Source organism: Oryzias latipes, chromosome 14, assembly GCF_053564925.1.
Source record: "Oryzias latipes strain Hd-rR chromosome 14, Olatipes_Hd-rR_3.1".
In the NCBI taxonomy this organism is placed as follows: Eukaryota; Metazoa; Chordata; class Actinopteri; order Beloniformes; family Adrianichthyidae; genus Oryzias; species Oryzias latipes.
In genome coordinates this window covers 6,506,271-6,528,779 of record NC_136250.1, presented here as the reverse complement: position 1 = coordinate 6,528,779, position 22,509 = coordinate 6,506,271, and the positions used below count along the sequence as shown (strand labels likewise).

Here is a 22,509-nt window from a genome sequence, read left to right as displayed (position 1 = left end):
GTATTAGAAAATTTGAATTTTATTATGTCTTATTTACATCAGTGGTTCCTTCCAATACAGTTTCATTTATACAATTCATCCACTCAGAAGATATGTAAACTGAGGTAAAGAAGAGAGATGAAGCCATTAAAATGGCCCAAAACTATATGTTCATCATAAACTTAAATAATCCTTAGAAAGGGAAAAGCAGTTAAACTTCACCCAGTTCAGTGTAAATCTGTATCTTTTTCCTTACTCGAAAATGCAAGAGGTTTGTTAAAGATTCAACCACCAGAGGCACATTACAGCAGACTAAATTAATAAATCTCAAAAAGAATTATTTTCCATTATCCATTTCCATGGTTTTTAGGTTCTAAAATTAAAAAAAAAAAAGATTCCTCCAATAAATCCCTGTAATCTAACACTTCAATATATTCCCCTCTATCAGTGCAAAGAAAAAGTAAAGTTTAGGGAAAAGAACCTCCAAGCTTAGCAGAATATATGTAATATTGCACATTAGTTAGCCAGCAGTTCATTTACTGCGCTTCCTATACTTGTTGTACGTGTGATACGTAATAAACCTCCATACAACATACTTTAAACAACAACAAAAAAGCTGATTTTTTTGTTTGGCTTTGTCAGTTCCCATCCAGTGTGACAAATTTTACAGTAAAACACCACAGGTGGATTCAACTACACAAAAAAAAACACTTTGGAAAAGAGTCATCCTTTGGTTGATAAAAATGTAATTTGTAAATAATTTAAAAAAAATCTTAAATTCTAACATTTGTTTAGTCTCATCCTAAAAACTAAAAGCAAAACAGCACTTGTACCATCAACAAAGCAAGGAATTGTCTAGGTTAGATATGGATGATGTTGGCAGCACTGTGGCAATAAGAATGATTTAACTTTAAAAAAAAAAACTGAAAGAACAGCCAAACTAAACCTTAAAAATTGAGCCAGCTTCAATTTTTGTTTTTGGAAAAGTATATGTTAATTACTTGGATTTTATTATAGGAAAACAAAAAAGTGCTTGACGGGTCAACAATACTTATTATATTATCTGAAAAAAAATAAAATAAATCCCTGTCTAGATATTTTGGACAACATTGCACCACCCATAAGGCACATATTTACCCTCAATATTACCCATTTAAATTCTACACCCTAACTTATCTATAAAAAAATCGCTGTGTTCTAATGTTTTTCATCAATCACTGGTGGGGAATAAGATGCAAACATGAGCAGAAAAAAACAAGGCAATAATTAGGAGATGTTCAAACAGGCACATCTAACCAAAAAGGCCAATCATGTTAAAACATGAGTTAAAACATAAATACTTTCTTAAAATAATAAAGAAACTTAATGAAGGGAGAGCAATTACAGATAAACCAAACAACAACTGAGGCAGCAAAAAAGTGTAACACACATGTTTCACTACAGATATTGGGCATCATTTCGGCACATGTTCATGTGGTTGAAGAGTCTTGGTAAGGCACAAACTTGGAAAGTCTGTGGGGAGAGCTAAAATCCATACTATCACTTATCCCAAAGAAAGCCTCCTGTTCCTTTTTCTTGGCGTCGAGTTCATCTTCAAGGGCCTAGGAGTGAGAAGAAGAGGAGAAACATTCAAATTTAGAATTTGAAGACACACTTTTGAAACTATGCATGCGTGTGTAATTGTAGGCGCAATATGACCTGGAAACCCTAAGGGTCCAAGTAGGAAACACTTCTAAAAGTGGTAGAGAATGAAAGAGCAAGAATCTTGCTTGTGTCCGAATTCCCTCACCTGATTCCCACTCCAATCATCTTTTGATCTAGTTTCAGAGTGTTCCCAGTGGTCTCTTAACCCTTGTGCTATCCTAGACACTTTAACATTGGGAGTTGGGTCATCTAGACCCACTAGACAGTGCTCTGAACCTTTGTTCTTCAATGATTTGTGATCTTCACTGGTGTCCATGGATTACATGAAATCTTTCCACCTTTATCCACCTTTGTCATGGTAGGGAGAACACATCAATGTAAAGGCCCGTACACACCTGGACGAATATTCGCCAGGCGTTATTCGCCAGCGTTTTTCGCCACGTCTTTTGTGTTCACACCCAGGCGATTTTCGCTGACGATGAGCCGAGCGAACATGCAATTTCCTTCCCTGACATTAGATGGGGCTTAATGTAAACAGAAATACTCCTGTACACAAGGTGGCGCTGCGCAACTTTACGCTTCTTAAAGTCGCTTTTCACTCAGAAGAAGAGAGTAAGAATTTTCGCGATTGTCAGAATCAGACAAAGAAAACCTGAATATTTCAAGCACCAGTAGCTCCAACTGGTGCTTGGTTCGGGGATATTTAAGAATGTCCGTCATTATTTCTTCGCGGCAGTGTAGACGCTACTTGGCGCCTGTCTTCTTCGCTGGTATGTGTGCTCAGCAAGGCAGTTTTGTGTTTGAGCACCCCCAAGTTGTGTTTTACTGTAACTTCAGAAGCTCCAGACACGTGTGCAATAGCGCCATTCTCATTGGTCGAATAGATTTCGACGCAACGCGTCGAAAAAAAAAAACGAACCCGAGGCGTTTTTTTTTTTTTGACGCTTTGACGCGTGGCGTTTTTTCGCGTCGGTGTGCACACTCACATTGGTGCCCTTTGTTTAGTCAGGAGGCGTTAAACGTCGGCGAAAATCGCCGACGAAATTCGTCCCGGTGTGAACGGGCCTTAAGGGTGGGGTCATCTAAGATAGCACAAGGGTTAATCATGATTAGGTTCTTTTCAGCCGATAAAACAAAACCTGGGTTGTTTTCTAGGACATGGCAGGAGATCATTCCAAATTTGTATCTGAGTTGTGTGGGGGACTGTAGGCATGGAGCAAGCCCGTCCCCCTTTCCCATCGCTCAGCTCTTTACAAGCTGTTGCAGTTGCTTGCAGCCACTCACACCCCCAACCTAACATTTTCGGTACGACTAGAATATTGGGCAACATCAGAGCTAGCCAGATGCCGGCTCGGACAAGGAAAACAAAAATGGACACGGATCTATTTGTCTGCAAGTGGTTTTTGTTTTTGGAGAGACTTCTCGGAAATTTCCAGGGCACTGGAAATTTTTATTTTAATTTCAGCATTGTAGCTTCAGATTCTTTGTGGGAGTCTTACGGGAGAAAGTGTTTGAATGATCATTTTTCTTTTTTAATTTGTAGAAGTTGTCCTAAGAAAAACACACCTTCTTTCTGGGCCTAAGCTTATCCTTCCACTCCTTCAACAGCTGGTTTTGCTGCTCATCCAGATGCTTGAGCCTCTGAGTCTCATTCTCTACCAGCAGGTGGCACTTCTCATTCTGGACAAAAAGGAAAAATAAAACCAGTCAGTGTTTTTTGTAGAACCCGTCTTCGTTTCAACAACAGTTTTCAAAATAGGTAAAATCCTCACCTGCAACTGCTGCAGCTCTCTCATGTTTCCGTCACACTGAGCAATCATCTCCCTCATCTGGTTCTCGTGTTTCTGCTGCTGATATTGCCTTTCAGCCTTCTGCCGTTTGTCCTCCTGCTGAGCAAACTTCAGAGCCAAACGGGAAACAAGTTAGAGAAGGCTCAAGCGGGAGGTGAGGGACGCAGCTGAAGCTGGCCGCTCTACCTGTTTGACTTTCTCTCTGTCTTCTGCAGGACTGCCTGTTGAGTTAATGCGAAGGCTCTTCTTAAACATGGCCATGCGAGTTTTTGCCTCCCCGCGCTGAATCTTCGGCAGGCGGCTCTTCTCCTGTTGTTGACGCGCTTTGAGGATCTCAATCATTCGCTGGTTGTAGCACTGCATGTGGTTCTGCTCCTGCAAAGGGCCACAACAGACAATGGAACTGGGACAAAAAAAAGCTGCACACTAAAACATTTTGCTGAACCAAAGAGGCCGATTTTTATTTCGTTACCATCTCGTGCTTTTTCAAAAGTTGATGCCTCTGGAGGAAGTACTGGTCTTTCAACTGTTGCTTAAGCAACTGGTGTCTTTCATGATGAAATTTCTCCTCCATGCCCCAAATCGTACCTTCGCCCTCTAAATCATTTAAAATAACACAAAGCAAGTTTATCCCACGAAGCAAAACCAGTGCAACAAAGCGACTAGCTGTAGGGATCCATTCTACCTCTGATTAGTTCTTGCTTCTTGTTGAGGCATTCCCTCTCCATCTCTGCAATCTCTCGCTTGTTGTTGTTAATGATCTCCTTCACCGTTTTGTCCAGAAATTCTTTCTGCTTTGCCAAAAATTCTTCTTCCTGAACCACAACAAAGAAGACACAAATACATCACAAAACATTGTCCAATTGAAATGCGGGGCAGCGCATGTTGTTCTCCTCCTAAGCTAGTTTGTGAATTACATACCTCCGTCTTCTTCTTTACTTGGAATTCAGACATGCTCTGCCTCAAGGATTCTTTTCGGGTGTTTCTCGGCAAAGTAAGTACAGATTGTTTAACCTGAAAAAGCCACGCTCAAGGTCAGAAGTCAAAAAAACCTTCACTGGTAAAGCTAGACAAAAACTACAAAAACTAAAATCCCTATTCTAGGAGTGACTCAACGGTACCTCCTTTTTTTTATGCTTCATCTGCTCCTGGAACTTGCGGTACTCTCGTTCTTGCTCAGATTTGATGCGTTTGGTCTCTTCCTTGAGTTTAACATTGTGGTCCGATTCCATTTTCTCAATAGTTTGTTTGTGATGCTTCTCCATGTTCTCCAGCTCAGTATCAAAGAACCTCTTCTTGGTCTGTGAAGATAGAAATGACAAAGATTCTGGTTTATAAGACCAAAGTTCCCAAAGTAACAAGCCTAACAGAGCTATGCCTTAGTTACAACCGTGGGTGTGGGCTGTCTGCAGCCGAAAAATGGGTAAACCTGTAAGGGGCAGTGCTTGAAATGTCAAGACCATAGACCACTCTGAGGGATAACGTTCATGGACATTTGTTGTTTTTCCCCAGCGGACATGCTGCAGGGTCAAAGGTTGTAGCAAACACTTTTTTAACCCCTTTAAATCTGGGCACTGTGCAGCGAGCTCGTCAATGCTGTTCAAGTGACAGAAGCACGCTGGTTGCACGCTCCATGATTGCAGCCCGACTGTTAGAAATAAGCAAATTAGACAACCAGTGGAGTTTGTGTGAGGATCCTATGGGGGGTAACACCAGCACAAACCGTGCAGCATTTGAGCGCAGTCAGTAAAAGGGTGTGGCGTAAAGGCACCGTACGACAGCATCACCCATACACCCATACATGTGACCATGCATTTTCCGTGACGTCCCTTTAAAAAAGGTGGCCGCACTAGCCACAAGGGAACTGCAAGACACACCTGTGCTCCCTCTAAGGCCCTCCATGGGCCCAGACACCCCAGAACAGATCAACGCCCACACAGGTGCATGGGTCTAAGGCATGAATAGTAAAAAGAACTGTCCAAACTCACATTCATCTCCTGGTCATAGCGCTTTTGCACGTGTTCTTTCTGGGCTTCCAGCTTGACGTTCAGTTCAGCTAGAGCGCGCTGCTCTTCCTTCTGCAGCAAACGGAGCTCGCGCAGCTCCTGTCGTCTAAACACAACAACAGGGCATCCAGATGTAAGCGCCAAAAACTCAAAATAACAAAAAAATAATGCTCCCACATTCCCTCTTGATTATTGAGATAGTCACTAATTGTTTAATGAAAAACAAGGTGTTTCTTCTAGAGATTTTGTTTTCTAATGTAAACATCCAGGATTTAGATGGTTTTAGCCAGGTCCTGTTGAGTGTGACTGCAATTTCTGACACACTTGTTTAACCTAAGCCTACCTATTTAGACTTAGTTTTTTATTGTTGTACTCCAAAATGTAAAAGTCTTATTTACTCATCTAAAAATGTGCTCAATAATCAGATGAAGCATGTTTTATATTTGAGTTTTTCTGCAGTAAGTCAAGCTAGACAAAAAACATATACGGCAATAGATGCAGTGTCAGATCCATACCACTGGGTGGCAGTAGTGGAACAGCTCATTTCAAACAGCTATAACAGAAAGAGCAGCTTTTACTAGCAATGTGGGATCTCTTCATCAGACCAAGGACCTCACCGTCTCATCTTCACCCTGACCTTTGATACACTAAAACGTCAAATATTTCTTCAAACTCATCGGCCAAATTAGTCCTGTTCCCACAAGAGTTTATGCTCCAAGTCTCCTGGGACTAAAAGCATCATGGAACAGGCTTTATAAATAGTAGGCATAACAGAAAGCAACAACAAAATACCAGCTTTCACAGTGCAGTCAGCAGTGTATCCCCATGACTACACAGATGGAACAGTCCTAATGTACAGATAAATGCCATAATCTTCAGGAAACAGAGAGGAGTTGTAAATGTATTCATCCATCCACATACCTCAAGAACCTCATCTCCTCTTCTTTCTTCTCATCCTCTCGGATGACCTTGGAGGTGGTCACACTGACCTCCACACCGTCAACCACAAACTTCCTGGTTCGTTTCAGAGTCTTATTGGAAAAGTTCTGCTGGCAAAGAAGAGATGAAACAAGTTTGAAGGTCTTCTAACAAAAAGTCAAAAGAAAAACAAGAATTCTTGTAAAGTTCTGGAAATTCTATTGACCGACAGAATGAGGCTTAAGTATTTTTTAAATACTTGCTTGTCCATGACGTTTACATTTTTAGGAAAGAACTGACGTCTCCACAATCTCTTCTAAAAGCGCATATCTTTGACAAATGTATATCTAAATAAGCGTCTTTTTTATTTAAGTGCAGTTAAAGGCAGATATGAGTGTGCATCTTCCCGTTTCAGGTTCTTCCATAAGAAAATATACACCAAAATAGATTTTCCATTTTTTAACAGAATTTAGATAAAAGATGACCTCCATCTGAAGAGTCATTTCAGAATCAGACTGTTTCCTCATTTCTGATCAAAGATACTCATATAAAATATACCAAATGATTTTATTTATGTGAAATGGGAAAAAAAAAACATTTTTTAACTTCAGAATTGAGAAAAAGCAGAAGACAATTTTAAGAAATAAGTGACCTTGTGATTCTTGAGTCATTAAAGCTCAAATTTAAAAAGAGAAGCTGGAATAAAGCTGCCCTCATGTAATACCTGCTCACATACAGGCCTACATTTTCACATTAGTCATTTATTTTTGCCATGAATCGACAACTATTACCCCCCCCCCACCACACACACACACACACAAAAAAGGCAAGATCAGAGTAGTCACATCTGTTGAGTAATTCTTTCTAGAAAAGTCTAGCGGGAAGAAGTTGTGTGCAGAGTCAATAGGATTTGAATGACTGCTGGTCAATCAGCCTCCAGAAGCAACGCAGTGACAAAGAGCAGCATTGAAGCTGACCTTCACACAACACTGAATGTTGGACTGTACTCTCACAAAGAGCGGCGGGGTGAATGGAACGTGCTGCATGTGTTGCTTCTCATCCAGCTGCTGCTTTCTATATTTCATGATGATATTCCATCAGCTCAGATAAAGATTCAAACTTTATACTCCATCTTTATCTGTCCACCTCATTTTAAATAAAATAATAAAAACAACTCACAATTCAAGCACAAAGATCTTCAATGGGTGCAGGAATCGGTTTTATGTTTTTGTTATTAAATAGAGGATTCTACCCATTTTTGGATTATAGTGAATCTTGATGACTTAAAGACCCACTCTGATGGAAATTGTGTTTTTGGTGTTGTTAACAGGTTCTTCTGGCATTTTTCGGATCTTGAAGGACATGTATAAAAGAAAATGGAGCTCAAAATGACATTATTCAAATCGCTGTGAATCAGGAGCAGATGAAAAAATGTTGTTTTTGTGACTAAGAAAAAACGCTAGCCGGGCCACAAGCTCCCTGCTCTGAGCTCTTGGGGTCAGAAGGAGGGAAGGGGTGTTTTAACAAAAAAACTACTACCACCTTGCAGAAACTACCATGTCCAAATAAAATGAAACAGGTTTTTGATTTTGCCTAAAAATGACATAATGATGATTAAAAGACCACTGAGAAAGCTTTGAAAATCGATCAAAAGATGATCAGAATGGGAGTTTAACTTCCGCATCAGGTGCTTTTTATCAAACGCAGAGACATTCATTCAGTGGAGCTTTCATTGTTGTAGAAGACTCACCCTTGAGGACAGTGGCTTGAGCTCCCTTTGTGCTGACATGTCCATGTTTTCCGATGCTATGCTGTCTGAAAATGAGTGCTGCTTACTGACTACTCCTCTGGCCAGGTCAGAACTTCCTTCCAACATCAGCGGGTCTTTGGTACCTCTGCTTATGCTGCCGTTTGGATGGGACATGGGTTCTGGGCTAACAGGACGGGAGGACGTGTCCCGGGGCTCAGACGGGGGGCTTGTTTTTGGGGTTTGCTTTGGCGATCCCCCCTTTTCCAAGGTGGAGTTCTGTTCCCTGATCATCTCGATGCTGGAGCTGATGTTCTCCTGGCCTGAGAGCGAAGGCCGCTTTTCCGTCTCCGGTGTCCCCAGAGCAACCTTGTCTTCATCTGGTGTGGGCGTACTCTTCCCATCTTCAATACCCGAGTCAGAGCTGGAGGTCTTGGAAGAGGATTCACTCTCGGATTTGTGTGAACTTAGTTTGAGCTCCTCAGCAAGTTTACTGGCCAACTCCTGCGGATCTTTTGGAGGATTCTGTCGCGGCAGAGGAACAGGGGTCACCGTGACTGTGCCCGCCAGCATCCCTGTTGGTGAATTTGACCGGAGCCCTGTCCTTGGTAGAGGGGACGGGTGCGGCTGGTACGCTGGGGGCGATGGAGACGGTGTGGTGGGACTCGGGGTGTCTGGAGAGGGCTCTACCTCCAAACTGGTCTGACTCGTCTGGCACGGCTCCTTACCTGGGGACTGTGGGAACAGAGAGGCGTTGTTATGCACTTGTGTGAAAGCATTTGATGATTTCAGGCTTTAGGTTGCTGGAGAACTACCAAATGTTAATGCGTTCAACCTTTACTTTCATCCAAATGCTAATGGATGAAGCCGTCCAGTGGAGTAACTTTAACCTTTAGCTGAAGGGAAGCCAGTCATTCTTGTCCAGCTGCTTTTAGCAGCAGCTGAGATGGCCACCTGAACTGTGACGGATCAAACTAACAGCAACACAGCTGAAGAAAAACCAAAAAACTCTACCTTTACTCCAACTCTTTGAAAATAAAACTGAGGTGACATGTTACATGTCGGGCCAACACGTAAACACATATAAATATTTGTTTTATTAATGTATTTAGCTAAATGCAAACAAGTTCTTTAACATTCAAGCTCTAAAATTACATAAATGATCTTTATAGTCTATATAAATGTATGGAAAGCCCCTTTTTCTGATCCTTTGGATCTCAGGCGAAATTAAGAACAATAAACCACTTCAAATATTTCCCTCTTTAGACGTTTTCAGACAAAAGTTTTTGTTTTTTTCCTCTTCATAAAGCAGCAAGGCTAAAAGCAGCACCTTGATGCAAGCGTGCGGTGGATGAATGCCAGTATTCCGGCTTCTGTTCCTGCGTTTGTGTTGACTGCACCAGTAGTGCGACTTTCTAATCTTATACCCTCTCTGAGTGTTGCAGAATGATGATGAAACATTAGCAGGAAGGCAACAAGAAAAAAACTACAAATGCTTCTGGCTGAGATCAACAATCCGCCAAGGACATTGATTGTAAAGTAGGGAGGAGGTGGTCGAACTTTTTTGTGACTTTTTGCATTTACCTTAATGTAATAAAAATTTTTTAACTGCAATAAGCTTGAATGAAGGTTGTCTTCATAACTAAGTGTTTAACTACAAATTTGGCTGCTAAAAGTTTTGAAGACTTGGATAAAGCTGGATTTCTCGGTCGTCTGTCAGTGGAAAAACAACAAATGAAAAAAGTCAGACAGATCCACGTTTGGTACCTCAATGAGCTCCATTGTGTCTTCGTCCTCTCCTTCCTCCCTATTGTCTTCGATTTCATCCATGACCTCCGCCTTGGCCTCCGCCACCAGCTCCTTCAGTGGTCGGTTGGAGGTCACGGATTTCACAAAAGGGTGCTGTGGACACAAAAGGAGGGAGCAGTTTATGAGTTCAACTTTTCAACAAACTGGAAAACATTTCACACAAAGAGAATTAATTCACTGTTTGCTTGTTGTTGTTTCTGAGAGACTCAAGGGTTTTATGCTGATAGACAAAAACTATCCCAATCAATAATCATAACTGTTTTGCAGGAACAGACATTAAACATGGAGAGGAAACGCATCAGATTTAGAATTTAATGGGTGGTAATGCTCTTACTATTCATTTTAACCACTTCCTACAGTAGTTGGGACAATCTCTCCAAAATTCTGTTAAAGGAAAATTCAAAAGCAAAATAAGAGCAACTCTAGAAAACCAGAACATTTTGAGTGCTGGAAAATAATGTGACAGAAATGTGGAAAGGAGAAGTGAATTCTGAGCAAAACCGTAGAAAGAGAAGCAACCGTCGCATTTTCATACATTCGAGCTTGAAAAACGAAAGATTTTATCATCTTCAGTTTTTTACAATATCTAACAAAGCAATGCAAATGTGAACACAATGAAAAACACACTTAAATGAATTGCTGATGTGATGTCATAAAAGGCTGATCATTTATTATGGGAGTGCTTTGGACTACACAGCATTTTCGTTGGAACAGCTGACCAAGGGGAAAACGGCTGCAGGTGGCACTGAAGCGTGAAGAGCTTCCAGGTCCGACTGCGTGTTTGTGTGCAGCAGAACATCCTTAAGGACTGCATTAGGCTTCAGCTTTTAACTTCTCAAATGACAAACAAGAGTCAGCTACTGCGTGATCAGACATGTTCAAGCTGAGCCCTTCAATTCCAGATGACCTGCTGTATTACAGGTTAATGACGATTATTTGAAATAGTTGGATTTAAAGATGCAGAATTAGCATTTCTGCTAAGTAAATATAGGTCTGTTTATGTAGCACCAATCATGTTTTGTTAGAATCAAAATAAAAATGTTTGTAGAAGTAAAACTGACATCTGCAAACTAAAGTTACTATAAATAAAAGTATTAAAAATAAGGCTTTAGAAAAGAATAAGCTTAATGTGGGATATAAAATGGTTTTGACCATTTTCTTAACCTTGCTGCTGCCTTTCTAAAATGAAAGAATGTGTTTTACATTCAAATGTGACAAATTATCTAAAGCTTACAAGCTCATCTTTATACGTTTTGGGGCTTAAGGAGGTTTTATTGTTGTATCCTGTAAATGACAAACGAATGCAAACATTATTGTAGGAACACCGAAAGCAGTTCTGAACTTGTTTGAATAAATCAGTTTAGGACCTAGAGAAGAAAAGGGTTCAAAGAGTAACAGGATGGATCTGACTTTAAGGTTTGTTTTAAGATGTGAGGTTCTTGATAACTTTAGCTAGTGGAGAGGAAAGAGACGAGAACGTTTGGATTTGAATGGTCACACATCTACCATTGCAGGATCCCTTTAAAATGTAAAATGGAGATTAAAATGAAAGACTATTAGAAGTGATGTGGGGCTTGAAACTGAATTTACACGATCAATTCAGGCTTGTTCTGTTGGCAGCTGCCTGCTGAACGACTTCAGACTAGAAATTCCTCACAGATGAAGATGAGGGAAAGAGGGCGAGAGGTGAAACTGAATGTTTGAAAACTCAAAGACCTGGTTTTTAGGCACAATGACAATCTCAAAGTTTACACAACCTTGAACACTCACGGATTCTCTCTCATCCATCGCATCACCGTCTGCTTTCCACAAAGAGTCTGAGAAACGAAAGGCTGCAGACGTTTGTAATTTGAGATCGTCTAATCAAGAGTGCACGGCAGAGTATAATGCTTTTATTACACACAATCTCCAGGCCCCATCAGTGGGAATGGTAACCATCTAAAACTCTCAGCACAGAATTAAATGGGCCACACCCATGCCCCCCCACCGATGGAGCACAAGAACAGAATTCCCAATAGCCCAGTATCCGATTTTTTTTTTTTTTACCACCCTTCCAAATTGGACAGAAGTAACAAACTAAGTACGGAAAACAGCAGGAATGTAAAACGCTACTGTTCCTCTCAGGCGTCAGAAACTGTGGGTCAGGATTTTATATTAGATGCTTAACTCCTTCTTTAATCTACTCTCTTGTGTTTTTTTTCTTTGATATTACAAACCAGATTCTCAGGCACCGGCTTCAGGTTTAACAAACACATCCGGACGGGGGGGGCTACCCGTTTTCAGGTTTTCCGGGTCCATGGAAGGTCATCGACAGGTGCGACCACATCTTGCTGTTCACTTGAGGCTCGTGTGTCAAGAAAATGGAAGGTACCACTGTCGTGTGTGTGTGGTATAAACTACGCTCCAATTGTCCAATTTTCCTCATTTTTATCAGTCAGGCTGCACGCAAGCAGAGGGCAAAGGGCACACAAGGAGCACGCCCTTATCGCTCTCCGTACCACGTTGTATTTTCAATTATTCCATTTGGAATTGGAACTGAAATACCAGCCGGGTTTTTGAGTAAAACGATTTTATTTTTCAACACAATTTCTTCTGCTGACTCCTTTATTGTCCTCCTTTGCCTTCACACCCACACACCTGTGCCCTCCACCCGGGCTCTGATCACTACACACCTCTGCAATCACATCTTAAAATAAGATATTAATGGGTTATCTTTAAGTCCGCTAAAGATAAGACAGCATTTCATCATGTGTCAGAAGGACATGTTGCATAACATGTAGATATTATGTCAGGACCCACCTCCAGAAGTTGGGCTGCAGTTGGACGAGTCTCTTGATTTTTATCCAGCGCGGTCCTCAAGAAATTGTTAAAATCGTTTGACCTTTGATAACGTGAAAAAACAGCTTTAATGAGGATGAATGAAAACGGTGACGAGCAGGGATGAAGAAACACTAATAAATATGCTGCTTTGACACATTACATCATGCAATCCCTACCAATCTGCCAAAAAAGTTGCCTTTTCTTTCGGGAATCGTGAGAAAGGGAGGACATTTTAAAAAAAATAAAATGACTTGGCAAAAAAAGAGACAGGAAAACATAAGAGACTTTTGACGTTGCCTGCCGTACAGTATCCTCTAACCATGAGTCATGGGATCGTGCAAGGCAGCAGCGAGTACTCAACGTCTCCCTGGGGAATAATTCCATCTGTGGTTTCATCTGTTTTCTGCTATCTTGACAGAATCTTGTCATCCTACGTGCAAACATATGGGCTCCTCACCATTTGTATGGCTCGTCGAGAGTTGGGGGTTCCGATTTGGCGATCTTCAGCATCACCCTCATGGGATTGAGCTCATGGTGTGGGGGCTCAATCTGAGCCAGTTCAATCAGAGTGATTCCAAGAGACCAGATGTCAGCTTTGTAGTCATATGGCGTGTCCTTCATCGTCTCGCACATCACCACCTCGGGAGCCATCCTGGAAAAGGCCCAAAAAAAAAAAAGTTCTAACCTTAACAACAAGACCTCAAAAATATGTCTGTTCTGCATGTAAACAACCTACATTTCCCACGTATGCATTTCAAGTCTACAGTCATTTTTATTCATAAGAATACACAAATTAATTATGTGTGTTGTGTTAAGTTTCTACACCAACTTTGCCCATTTTTGTGTTAAGATCTGATCATATCAAATTTGGTTTCATGTGTACTTTTTATAGAAACTGGCAGAGACCCACTTTGTGTTAAAGACTCCATCCAATGACAATTGTGCTTTTAAACATGTCCTTGTGGCTTTTCTTTTTCCCATGATGGAGGGTAAATATAAAGAAAATAAGCATAAAATTGCATTTCTGAATATTTTATTGAAATTGCTGTGAATCAGGAGCAGATGATAAAATAGAGTCAGAAAAAGCGTGTAGGTGTGAGGTAGAGTCTACAACAGCAAGCCTCAAGCTCCCTGCTCTGCTCTATTCTGATGCATCCAGATCCATGAAAGTCTTGGTTTTCCTCATCCAAATCAAATTTAAAGATCAAGGGGAACACTTTTCTAATTAATTATAAGATGTTCGGAGTGGCACTTCAACAAATAAAATAAAGAAAAATGTTTTTCAAAGAAAAAACAAACAGCACAAACATCACATCTCTTCCTTATTTCACCAATTCTCAATGCCATAATGAGAATTGGTGAAATAAGGAATTTATTAGAGTTAAGTGACATGTTTCACCCTAATTCCTACATTTGATTAAATGTTGGCAATTTTGATAGATAAGCAACTGTTTAAATCAACGGTTAACTATTTTAATCCATATTTTCACAGGAGCTTACAATGTGGTAAATTTTTATTTATTTTACAGGTTTTTACATGCAACTTTTTTTTTTCATGTTACTGTTACGTACTTAAGTTAGTTTCCAAGTGCTTTGAAAAGGTGAGAAAAGACATTTCTTTTGATGTCTTTAGTGATATAGTGATTATGAGTGATTTATATAGCTAATGTGCTTATTGTTTTGGCTTTTGAGTGCATGAAAGCTGAGAAGACATCATTTAGAAGAGTGTCGAGTGACAAAGGGCTGAAGGACCAGAATGTCTTCCTCTACCAAGATTAATGTAAAACACATGTTTTAATGCTACAAGCGAATCTGAGACAATATGAGATCCTTAAGAATTAGCAGATTTTTGCTTTATTTTTTTTAACTTCCAAAAAAAAAGTATGTGGTGTTACGCTATTAAATTGAACTTTTTCAAGTACCATGAATCTTTCAATATCTGACTTTTTTTTTTGTCGTGGTCATTGCATGGATTATATTTTGCTCTACCACAACAAAAGCTGACTTGAATGTTTACGTTACTTTTGCGACATTTCCCTTCTTTTAGGCATGCTGCTTTTGATAGTGCTTGACAACATTTTCTTGCTCATTATGGAGTTATGCGTTCTTACATTTTGCATCTTGTTCAATGGAATCTTAACAATAAAACCTTTGGGTTATTTAAATCTTCTAATTGGAGCAAAAGAGAGTGAGATTTCTATTTTTGTAACAAAAACTGGTTTGTATGTGTTTTTGGAAAAAAATAAGGAATTTTTCGAATCTTTTCAACAAAATGACTTTCCTACCAAAAGTGCATACAGAAGTAGCAGTTTTATTTTTCTGCTACTGTTTTAAGGAAGTGTTTTTTCAACCTTTTTTGAGCCAAGACACACTTTATCCTTTACAAAAATCCCGCGGCACACCAGCATCCAAAAACTGAAAAAAGGAGAAACTCTCCTGTATTTATAGCCCCTCTGCAATCTCACATGCATTTTTGTGATAATTGTGGCAGAAAAAGCTGGAAGCTGCAGCTGTTTTTTCTAAAAGATGTAATAAAAGTTAAGTTAGTTTTCTGTAATAATTTTCAACTAAATTGTTTGAAATTTTACCCTGGTAGTTTTCCCTTCAGTTTATTAACATGCAATTGTATGTTACCTCACAAAAAAACAAACGTTTCCTTTCTAAGTAGTGATTAATTTTTTAAATATTTTTTGTAATGTTGGTGCAAAGGCATTTGTAATTTTTGAACAATTGTTTGATAAAATCTACACAAATAGACCAACATTATTTTTATGTTTTCTGTAGCTATACAAAAAGTGAACATGTTGAAGTTTTATTAGTTTTATTAGTTTTTCTCTTGTCGTAATCAAAGATAAAGTCTTTAAAAACTTGATCAAAAATGTTTTATTTCTTCTTAGATTATTAAATTGTTTCAATTTAGTTTAATTGTGCCTGTTGGCCACTTCACCTTAATCCTGTTTCTTAAATGTTGTTATTACTTCTTCTTAAATTTAACATATAAAATAATCCAGACGTTATTAGAAAAGTGTTTCAGTTAGAAAGATGATTTGGACCAAACTCTGGGATGTTTGGATGTAAATAAACACAAACCTTGAAGGAGAACTAAACTGTTGACCTCTGATTTCAGCAAGCAAATTTAAAAACTGTGTGTGTGTTTGTTGTGGTGGTATCATGGGAGATGTAGTGTGAAAACTGCGGCCGATGGCAGAAGACTGGCTTCTCTGAGCTTCATTGTTTTGTTCCCTTGTTCCACGGTCTGACACCAGATTCTGTGGAAAGCTACACCGCTGAAGACGAGCTTTAGCTGGTATTTTTATTGGAACTGAGAGACTTTACGAGCAGAATCAGAACAAGGAAGTGAAGACTTTAAGCACTTCTGATTGGTCAGACTGATGACATGTGATTAAGCCTTCAAGAATGATTGGTGGAGACAGTTAAAGGGGCGGGACTTTTCCTAACAGAGCTGAAGCTGCGCCTAATCGCGGTACCGTCATTCTTATCAAAATGTCTTTAATAGAATCAAATAAACACAAAGAAAAAAGTATTTTACGATCTTTCATATTCCTAACTACTCAGTGTTTTATTTGGCCTGTTTGGATGAACACAGAGCTGATTTCCTGGAGATGGGAATGTCTTTAGATCAGTGAATGAGGGTAAATTCTCACGGCACACCTGACCATCTCCAACCAGTGTGCCGCGGGATGCTCACATTTTTTGTGGATGTTCCTTTCCTGATGTTTCCAGATTCTCATATGAATAAGATGTGTGGTCGAATAATGTAAAAAAGAAAACTAAGTCAAACTTGGACTCAAAAACAATTTAAAATATCAACCCAATAAAAGCCGTGCTGTTATAGATGCACTCGCATCACCATTTAAAAGCTACATGTATCATTACGTTTCACTCACCAGTATGGAGTTCCAATGAAAGAATCTCTTCTCTGCAAGGTTTTGGTGTTTTTTGCAGACACGCCAAAGTCAGCTGCAAGATGATGCACAGAAAGGAAGGAAAAGGCATAAATGAAATACATTTCCCACAGATGTTTAGCAGCAGCGTGTAAATCTGAATCTGGATTTGGGTTGGGTGGAGATCTTGAATTTACAGCCATGTTTTTGTTCCCAGGTTTGAAACTGTCAGAACCATCCAGTCATTTGTGTTTCATTCACACGTTGTCTATTATTCCATTTTATTTATTTTTTAATCAAATGTTCAAGGTGATCAGAAAGTGCACACAGCTTTAAGCGGGATGACATCACAGATTTTATTATTTTCTTCACACATCATGATCGGGCCTTAAAAACCCAAATCAATAGAAAACATGGTTTAATTTGAATAATTAATCCTCTTAAAATTGATCTCAAAAGCATTCTACCAGGAAAAAACAAAATAAAACATTATTTAATTTATTAGATAAATATTTGCTCTGATATTAGAAGAAAAAAACGCCTTCCTTTTTATCCTTTATGATTTAAAGTTTTGATAAAGATAAATCAGGAAATGCAACACTAACATTGTTTAAGATCCTGCATTCAGTGGAGACCAATAGTCTCTAAAGACCTTCATAAACATGTTCCAAGAACCTGAAAAAAGACTTTGCATCCAAACAAGCATTCATATTTGTGCCTCACTGGCAGATTTGAGGCTTTGGGCTGACCTCAAAGTCGCCTAATTGCAGCTTTGTTTGAATTAACATGCAGTTAGATCAGTTTGGGGACTGCAAATGAGTTTCTGTCGTGACATAATGAGTCTAAGGAGGCAACTCCCAGTGATTATATCTGACTGTGGTGTGTTTGGGAAGAATGTAGGGCAGAAAAGATCCTTGCCTAGTGCGAGTCCAGCCTAGACTGAAGCATCTGAAAAGATTGGATTTACAACAACCGTCAGTGAAGCCCGACTGCAGCTCTGATTCCTCAAAGTGAAAACCAAAACATTCATTGTGCAAAGAAGAGAAACTGCCAAGAGAAATCTGAACTTTCTGATCTGACACTTGGAGCAAGCACATTAAAGGCGATGTTTCTCTCTTTTCGGGAAGCTCTTTAATGAAAAACACACTGGCCTTTGGGTTGGGTCCACAGCTTCAGCTGTGTAATGTGAAGAATGTGGAGAACCCTTGAAAAAGCCAATAAAAGAAAATATGCAACATTCCCAGAATGCAGTTTCCCCACACAATGATTGTCTATGATCCTCTGACAGCACCATGGGCCCTCTATCTGTGTGTGTGTGTGTCTGTGCGTGTGTGCGTGTGGCATGCATAAACACCAAAGAAACAATTAAGCAGAGGTCTGGAGATAACCTCCAGAGCACACAGAGAGGTCAGCCTTCTCTAGGAGTGGTTTCAATTGTTTTTTGCGATTAAAAATGCTAAAACACATCATTTTATGTTCCCATTGGTGGGAGATTTGTTGTTTAAGGTCAACAATCTGTGCACAAACTACCCAAACAACACACTTTCTATTACATCTAGCATGTCTCTATAAATCAGGCATCGTGGTTCTAAAAATAAAAAACAAGTTTAATCCTTTTGGAAGCCAAGAATAAAACTCACTTAACATCTTAGAGTTCATCCATATTGCCTACGTTGGACATATTGTTGTTGTCCATGCAGCACTACTTTAGCTATCAATTTCCTTGGTTTTGTCTTTTTGAAATCATCTGAGGCCTTTGTACTCTGAGAGGATTAAAAAAAAAAAAACGTCCCAACGCCATCCGCCCTTACCGAGTTTGATCGTTCCGTCCAGTGTGAGGAGGATGTTCCCGGCCTTCAGGTCTCTGTGGATGATCTTCATGCTGTGAAGGTAGACCAAGGCCTCCAACATCTGGCGACACACCACCCTAATCTGCGGCTCCGTCAGCCCCCGATCCAGCTCTGATAAGAGTGAGGAACACGATATAAAGGCTTGGTATAATTTTAAGCTAAATAAAAAGCCTCATTATAAAGGCATAAACAACATATCTGCTGCATCTTTTACAGCCTCGTAACAAAATAGTGGTGGAAGTGACACTGCTGTGAAAAAATGTGTGTGATCAGTTTAGATTGCGTCTCCAGATAAATCCTCCCAGATTAGGAAAACTTTCACACATCTAATCTTGTCAAGGCTCATAGACTTTACACGACTTTGTCTGTGTTTAGTTTGCTGCAGAAGGGGTGCGAGCAGATATGAAGCAGTGGGATTATGCAATGAAAACAGGCCAGGGGTGTTTCCCACACCCGCAGCTTCCACCATGTCTGAGAGTGTTTCAATGTTCAAGGCCGTGTTGGAAAAGATGTAGAACAATACCATGTTCTCCTGAACCAGCACGGTTCTTCTGCAGCAGGATGGTTAAGACAGCTGAAATAGAAAGCTGCAGAAACGGAAAACGGTAAACGGAAAAGTACCAACCTAGCATGTTGGCATCCATTGCACCTCCGGGACAGAACTCGATCATGATCTGGGGTAAATGAGATAAGAGGAAAGGTCAACACTCAGCAAGAAATAAACACAAAAAACAGGCAAAAGAAAAAAAAAAGAAAAAAAGAATTTGAACAAAACATTACAAATCTGAATCAAGCTCAGATGCTGGATCACCAAGTTTCAAACATCAGTACTTTCAGAGCCTTACAGACGGCCCACCTTCTGGTATTTCACAATTTTCCCTGGTTAAAGCTGTGGCAGACAGGTTTCCATTCGGGGACACACACACACACACACACACACACACGCTTGTCCTGCTATGAGCAGTAGCACATTCAAAAAACGGAAGGCGAATCATTTGAGGTTGTTTTATTTTTTTGTAATTGTACCAAACTCAGTTTAAAATGCAACAGTTAGACTCCCATCAGATTAAAGATAATGGTTTTTATTGAGATGAAAAATCCTAGACTGTGATCATGTAGACCTAAGTCTACCTGCTGCTGAAAACATGAGCATGAATTCATGACTGGAGGAGGCATTAAAATATCTGCATGATGTTTGTCTTGATTCAAAAGCAACTTCTAGCAGTTGTCTTTACTTTAAAGGGCCGATTTCAGGCTTTTCTTAAGAGTAAACTATATCCATATATTAGATATGAGATATTACTTTTGGAACACTAAAGAGCGATTTTGTGGTATTTTTTCAGGCATTTTCTTATCCGGAAGCAAAACAACTGGATCTCTGAGGCTCCGGCTTTCGCTCCTTGTGGGTGCCGCCCATTTCATGACGTCATCCTAGCGTGTCTGCGTTTCGCCCATCAAAACAAACAACATCCAAACTTTAGCAAAAGGTGGATGTGCATATAGTGGAGCCTTCCAAAAATGTTTTGCCAATCACCGCCAGCTTCACAGAGAAAGTGTGTGTGTTTGCCTGGGGGCGTCACAATGTGGGAACCCTCTCTTTTTGTGGGTTGGAAGGGGCTGGTGATCAGAGCCCAGGTTTTTAAAAGAATGCTCAGAAATGCTTGAATGGATCAAAATACCGCTTTAAGTTGTTTTTCGTGAGGAATTAACATAATAATAAACTTCAAAACTCAAAAAAGTTGATTTTGCATGATTCTAGGCCTTTTAGCCTGTGATGCTGTCAAATGTTTTACTTTCTGAGCGCATCAAACAAAGTGCCGTGGATAATAATCTACAGAAGTTTAACTATGATCATCACACAGCCCGAGATATGATGGAAACTTTTTGTTTGTTTTTTTGAAGGGCCAGAGTTCACTCCTAGTTGGTGTGCAGCATGATCTCACTCACAAACAATCCCAGTTTCCTCCTGCTGTCAAAACACTGTCAAAGTCTCAGACTGACACCTGACAGGGAGTGGCGTTTCAGTCAATGCAAAAGGCTGAAAAACAAAAAAAAAAGCTCCTACCTTAAATTCATACAGATAAACATAAGGTCTGTGTACAGACACTCAAAAACACAGACTTGCCTTAGAAAACAAAACAAAATGGATCTGACAGTAATTCAGAAATGTCCAGCTATCTGGATTGTGACATTTGTGATGTGGCGTTCTTATAATAGGAGGAATTCAAAAGAACAGGAGGTGAGTCACAGTTTCCGATCAGATTCAGGGCTGCTGGAGGTGAATGTGAATATCATCAGCTGATGCTGCCACATCAAGGAACCCATGTAAAAATGAACACGATGACTTGAGTTTTTAGCAGACAACCACATCAGCCAGGAGATGCCAGCGGCAAGATGACAAGAAGAGGAGGACTTAAGGTAACAAATGTGGCAAGGAGCCATTCCAGTTCAAAAGATACCAATTTGTTTAATTCATCATTTAGAACTGATCCCATAAGGATGCATTTCCCCGCCCGCTTTCCTTTACGCGCTTTATTCTGCAACAAAAGCTGAATTAAAAACACTAACTTGTCAGAGGGTGTTTAAAAAAAGGAATGAAAGCACACTCTTCATGTTTCATTAATGCCACAGTGTGTGGGTAATCACCAAAAAACCACTTCCTTAGCTTAGGGCCAACAATCTCTCATAAATAACATCTCCTGCCTTTAGAAAACCAACCAGCTAAACACAACTGCAAAACTGCCCAACCTAAAACAGCCGTGCATTTCACGACTGTCAGGGGCAACTGGTCTGTGTCGTCATCTGTGTGGCTCCACAAGACGGTTCTGTCTCCCCTCCCTGGAGGAATTCTGCATGATGCGTGGTTCTGTGGCCAAGAATGCTCTCCAACTGGTCAGGCTGCCTGTGGAGCATACCTGCTGTGGGTGGAACAGGAACACGGGCTCAAGCCCTACACTTCAGACACACAACTGGGCTGAAGCCCTACACTTCAGACACACAACTGGGCTGAAGCCCTACACTTCAGACACACAACTGGGCTGAAGCCCTACACTTCAGACACACAACTGGGCTGAAGCCCTACACTTCAGACACACAACTGGGCTGAAGCCCTACACTTCAGACACACAACTGGGCTGAACAGTCGACAGAGACCAAGTGTGGCATGTGCAGCGCATTAAAACAGGCCAGGATTTTGGCCAAATGCTCCCCGTCTCCTGCCTGCACTAATGCGCTGCAAAAAGATATTTTTGGTTGTTTAAAGTAATCTTTGCTCTACACCTTTAGCACAGTGGAGAACGTTTTGACTCATCAGTATGTAGAAATAAGGACATTATTTACCATTTTTCTCTATGCTTCATACTCTTGACAATAAAAAAAAAAACTTGATTTAAAACAAAACAAAGAAGCTTGATTCTCTTGTTTAACATATTCAGTATTTGGGACGCTAACACAGGACCCCAAATCTTTTTCTAAATTGGTTCTTCAATGTGAAACTGATTCTAACAGTATTTAAGAAACTGTTTGTGGTTTACAAATGATTTACAAACATTTTTTTTATTATTTTGAAATTAGATGCATGTTCTAATAATAATAATAATAGTAATAAGTGCCATTTTTCAATTTTAGGCAAATTTATTATCAAGATGGGCCGTCTTGTACGAAGATCGTCTCCTCATTTTGTTCTATAATAAGTCATCTGCACTTATGAGACTATTTTTTTTCCACTGTAATCCCATTAAACTACAATTAGGTACATAAATACTCTAAAAATTAAAACATTTGATTAGAACTAGCAAAAGGGCAATATAACATTTAATTTGAAGTAATTCTAACACTTCAAAAAAAACATTATGTAATGCTTGTGTGGAACTCTGTGTTTCTTGACTTTGAAATCGTATTATAGGATGTTTCTCTAAACGTCTTAATTTTACTACCTCAGTGTTTTTCTTCTTAAAATTAGTGTTCTTTTCATATTTAGGCTTCCTCTTTTTGCAGTGTAAGTTAAAGTTTATAAAAGTTCTGTCCAACGTTTATATCTAG

General features: G+C 39.8%; 1 protein-coding gene across 2 annotated transcripts in view; it reads right to left on the bottom strand.

Annotated features, from left to right (window-relative positions):
• Position 1: 1 nt before the first annotated feature.
• stk10 (serine/threonine kinase 10) overlaps positions 2–22,509 on the bottom strand; it is a 36,437-nt gene continuing 13,929 nt past the window's right edge. The window contains exons 3-19 of one of the 2 annotated variants that reach the window (XM_004084210.5): positions 19,094–19,142; positions 18,430–18,579; positions 16,622–16,694; positions 13,171–13,365; positions 12,693–12,774; positions 9,852–9,986; positions 8,088–8,819; positions 6,341–6,468; positions 5,402–5,525; positions 4,535–4,714; positions 4,335–4,427; positions 4,099–4,228; positions 3,886–4,010; positions 3,600–3,788; positions 3,396–3,521; positions 3,190–3,303; positions 2–1,580 (exon numbers count right to left, since the gene is read on the bottom strand). In XM_004084210.5, the coding sequence (XP_004084258.1) occupies positions 1,449–1,580; positions 3,190–3,303; positions 3,396–3,521; positions 3,600–3,788; positions 3,886–4,010; positions 4,099–4,228; positions 4,335–4,427; positions 4,535–4,714; positions 5,402–5,525; positions 6,341–6,468; positions 8,088–8,819; positions 9,852–9,986; positions 12,693–12,774; positions 13,171–13,365; positions 16,622–16,694; positions 18,430–18,579; positions 19,094–19,142 (2,757 nt within the window). In that variant the 3' untranslated portion in view covers positions 2–1,448. The remainder of the gene's footprint in view (positions 1,581–3,189; positions 3,304–3,395; positions 3,522–3,599; positions 3,789–3,885; positions 4,011–4,098; positions 4,229–4,334; positions 4,428–4,534; positions 4,715–5,401; positions 5,526–6,340; positions 6,469–8,087; positions 8,820–9,851; positions 9,987–12,692; positions 12,775–13,170; positions 13,366–16,621; positions 16,695–18,429; positions 18,580–19,093; positions 19,143–22,509) is intronic. The other variant, XM_011492371.4, reaches the window with a different exon arrangement.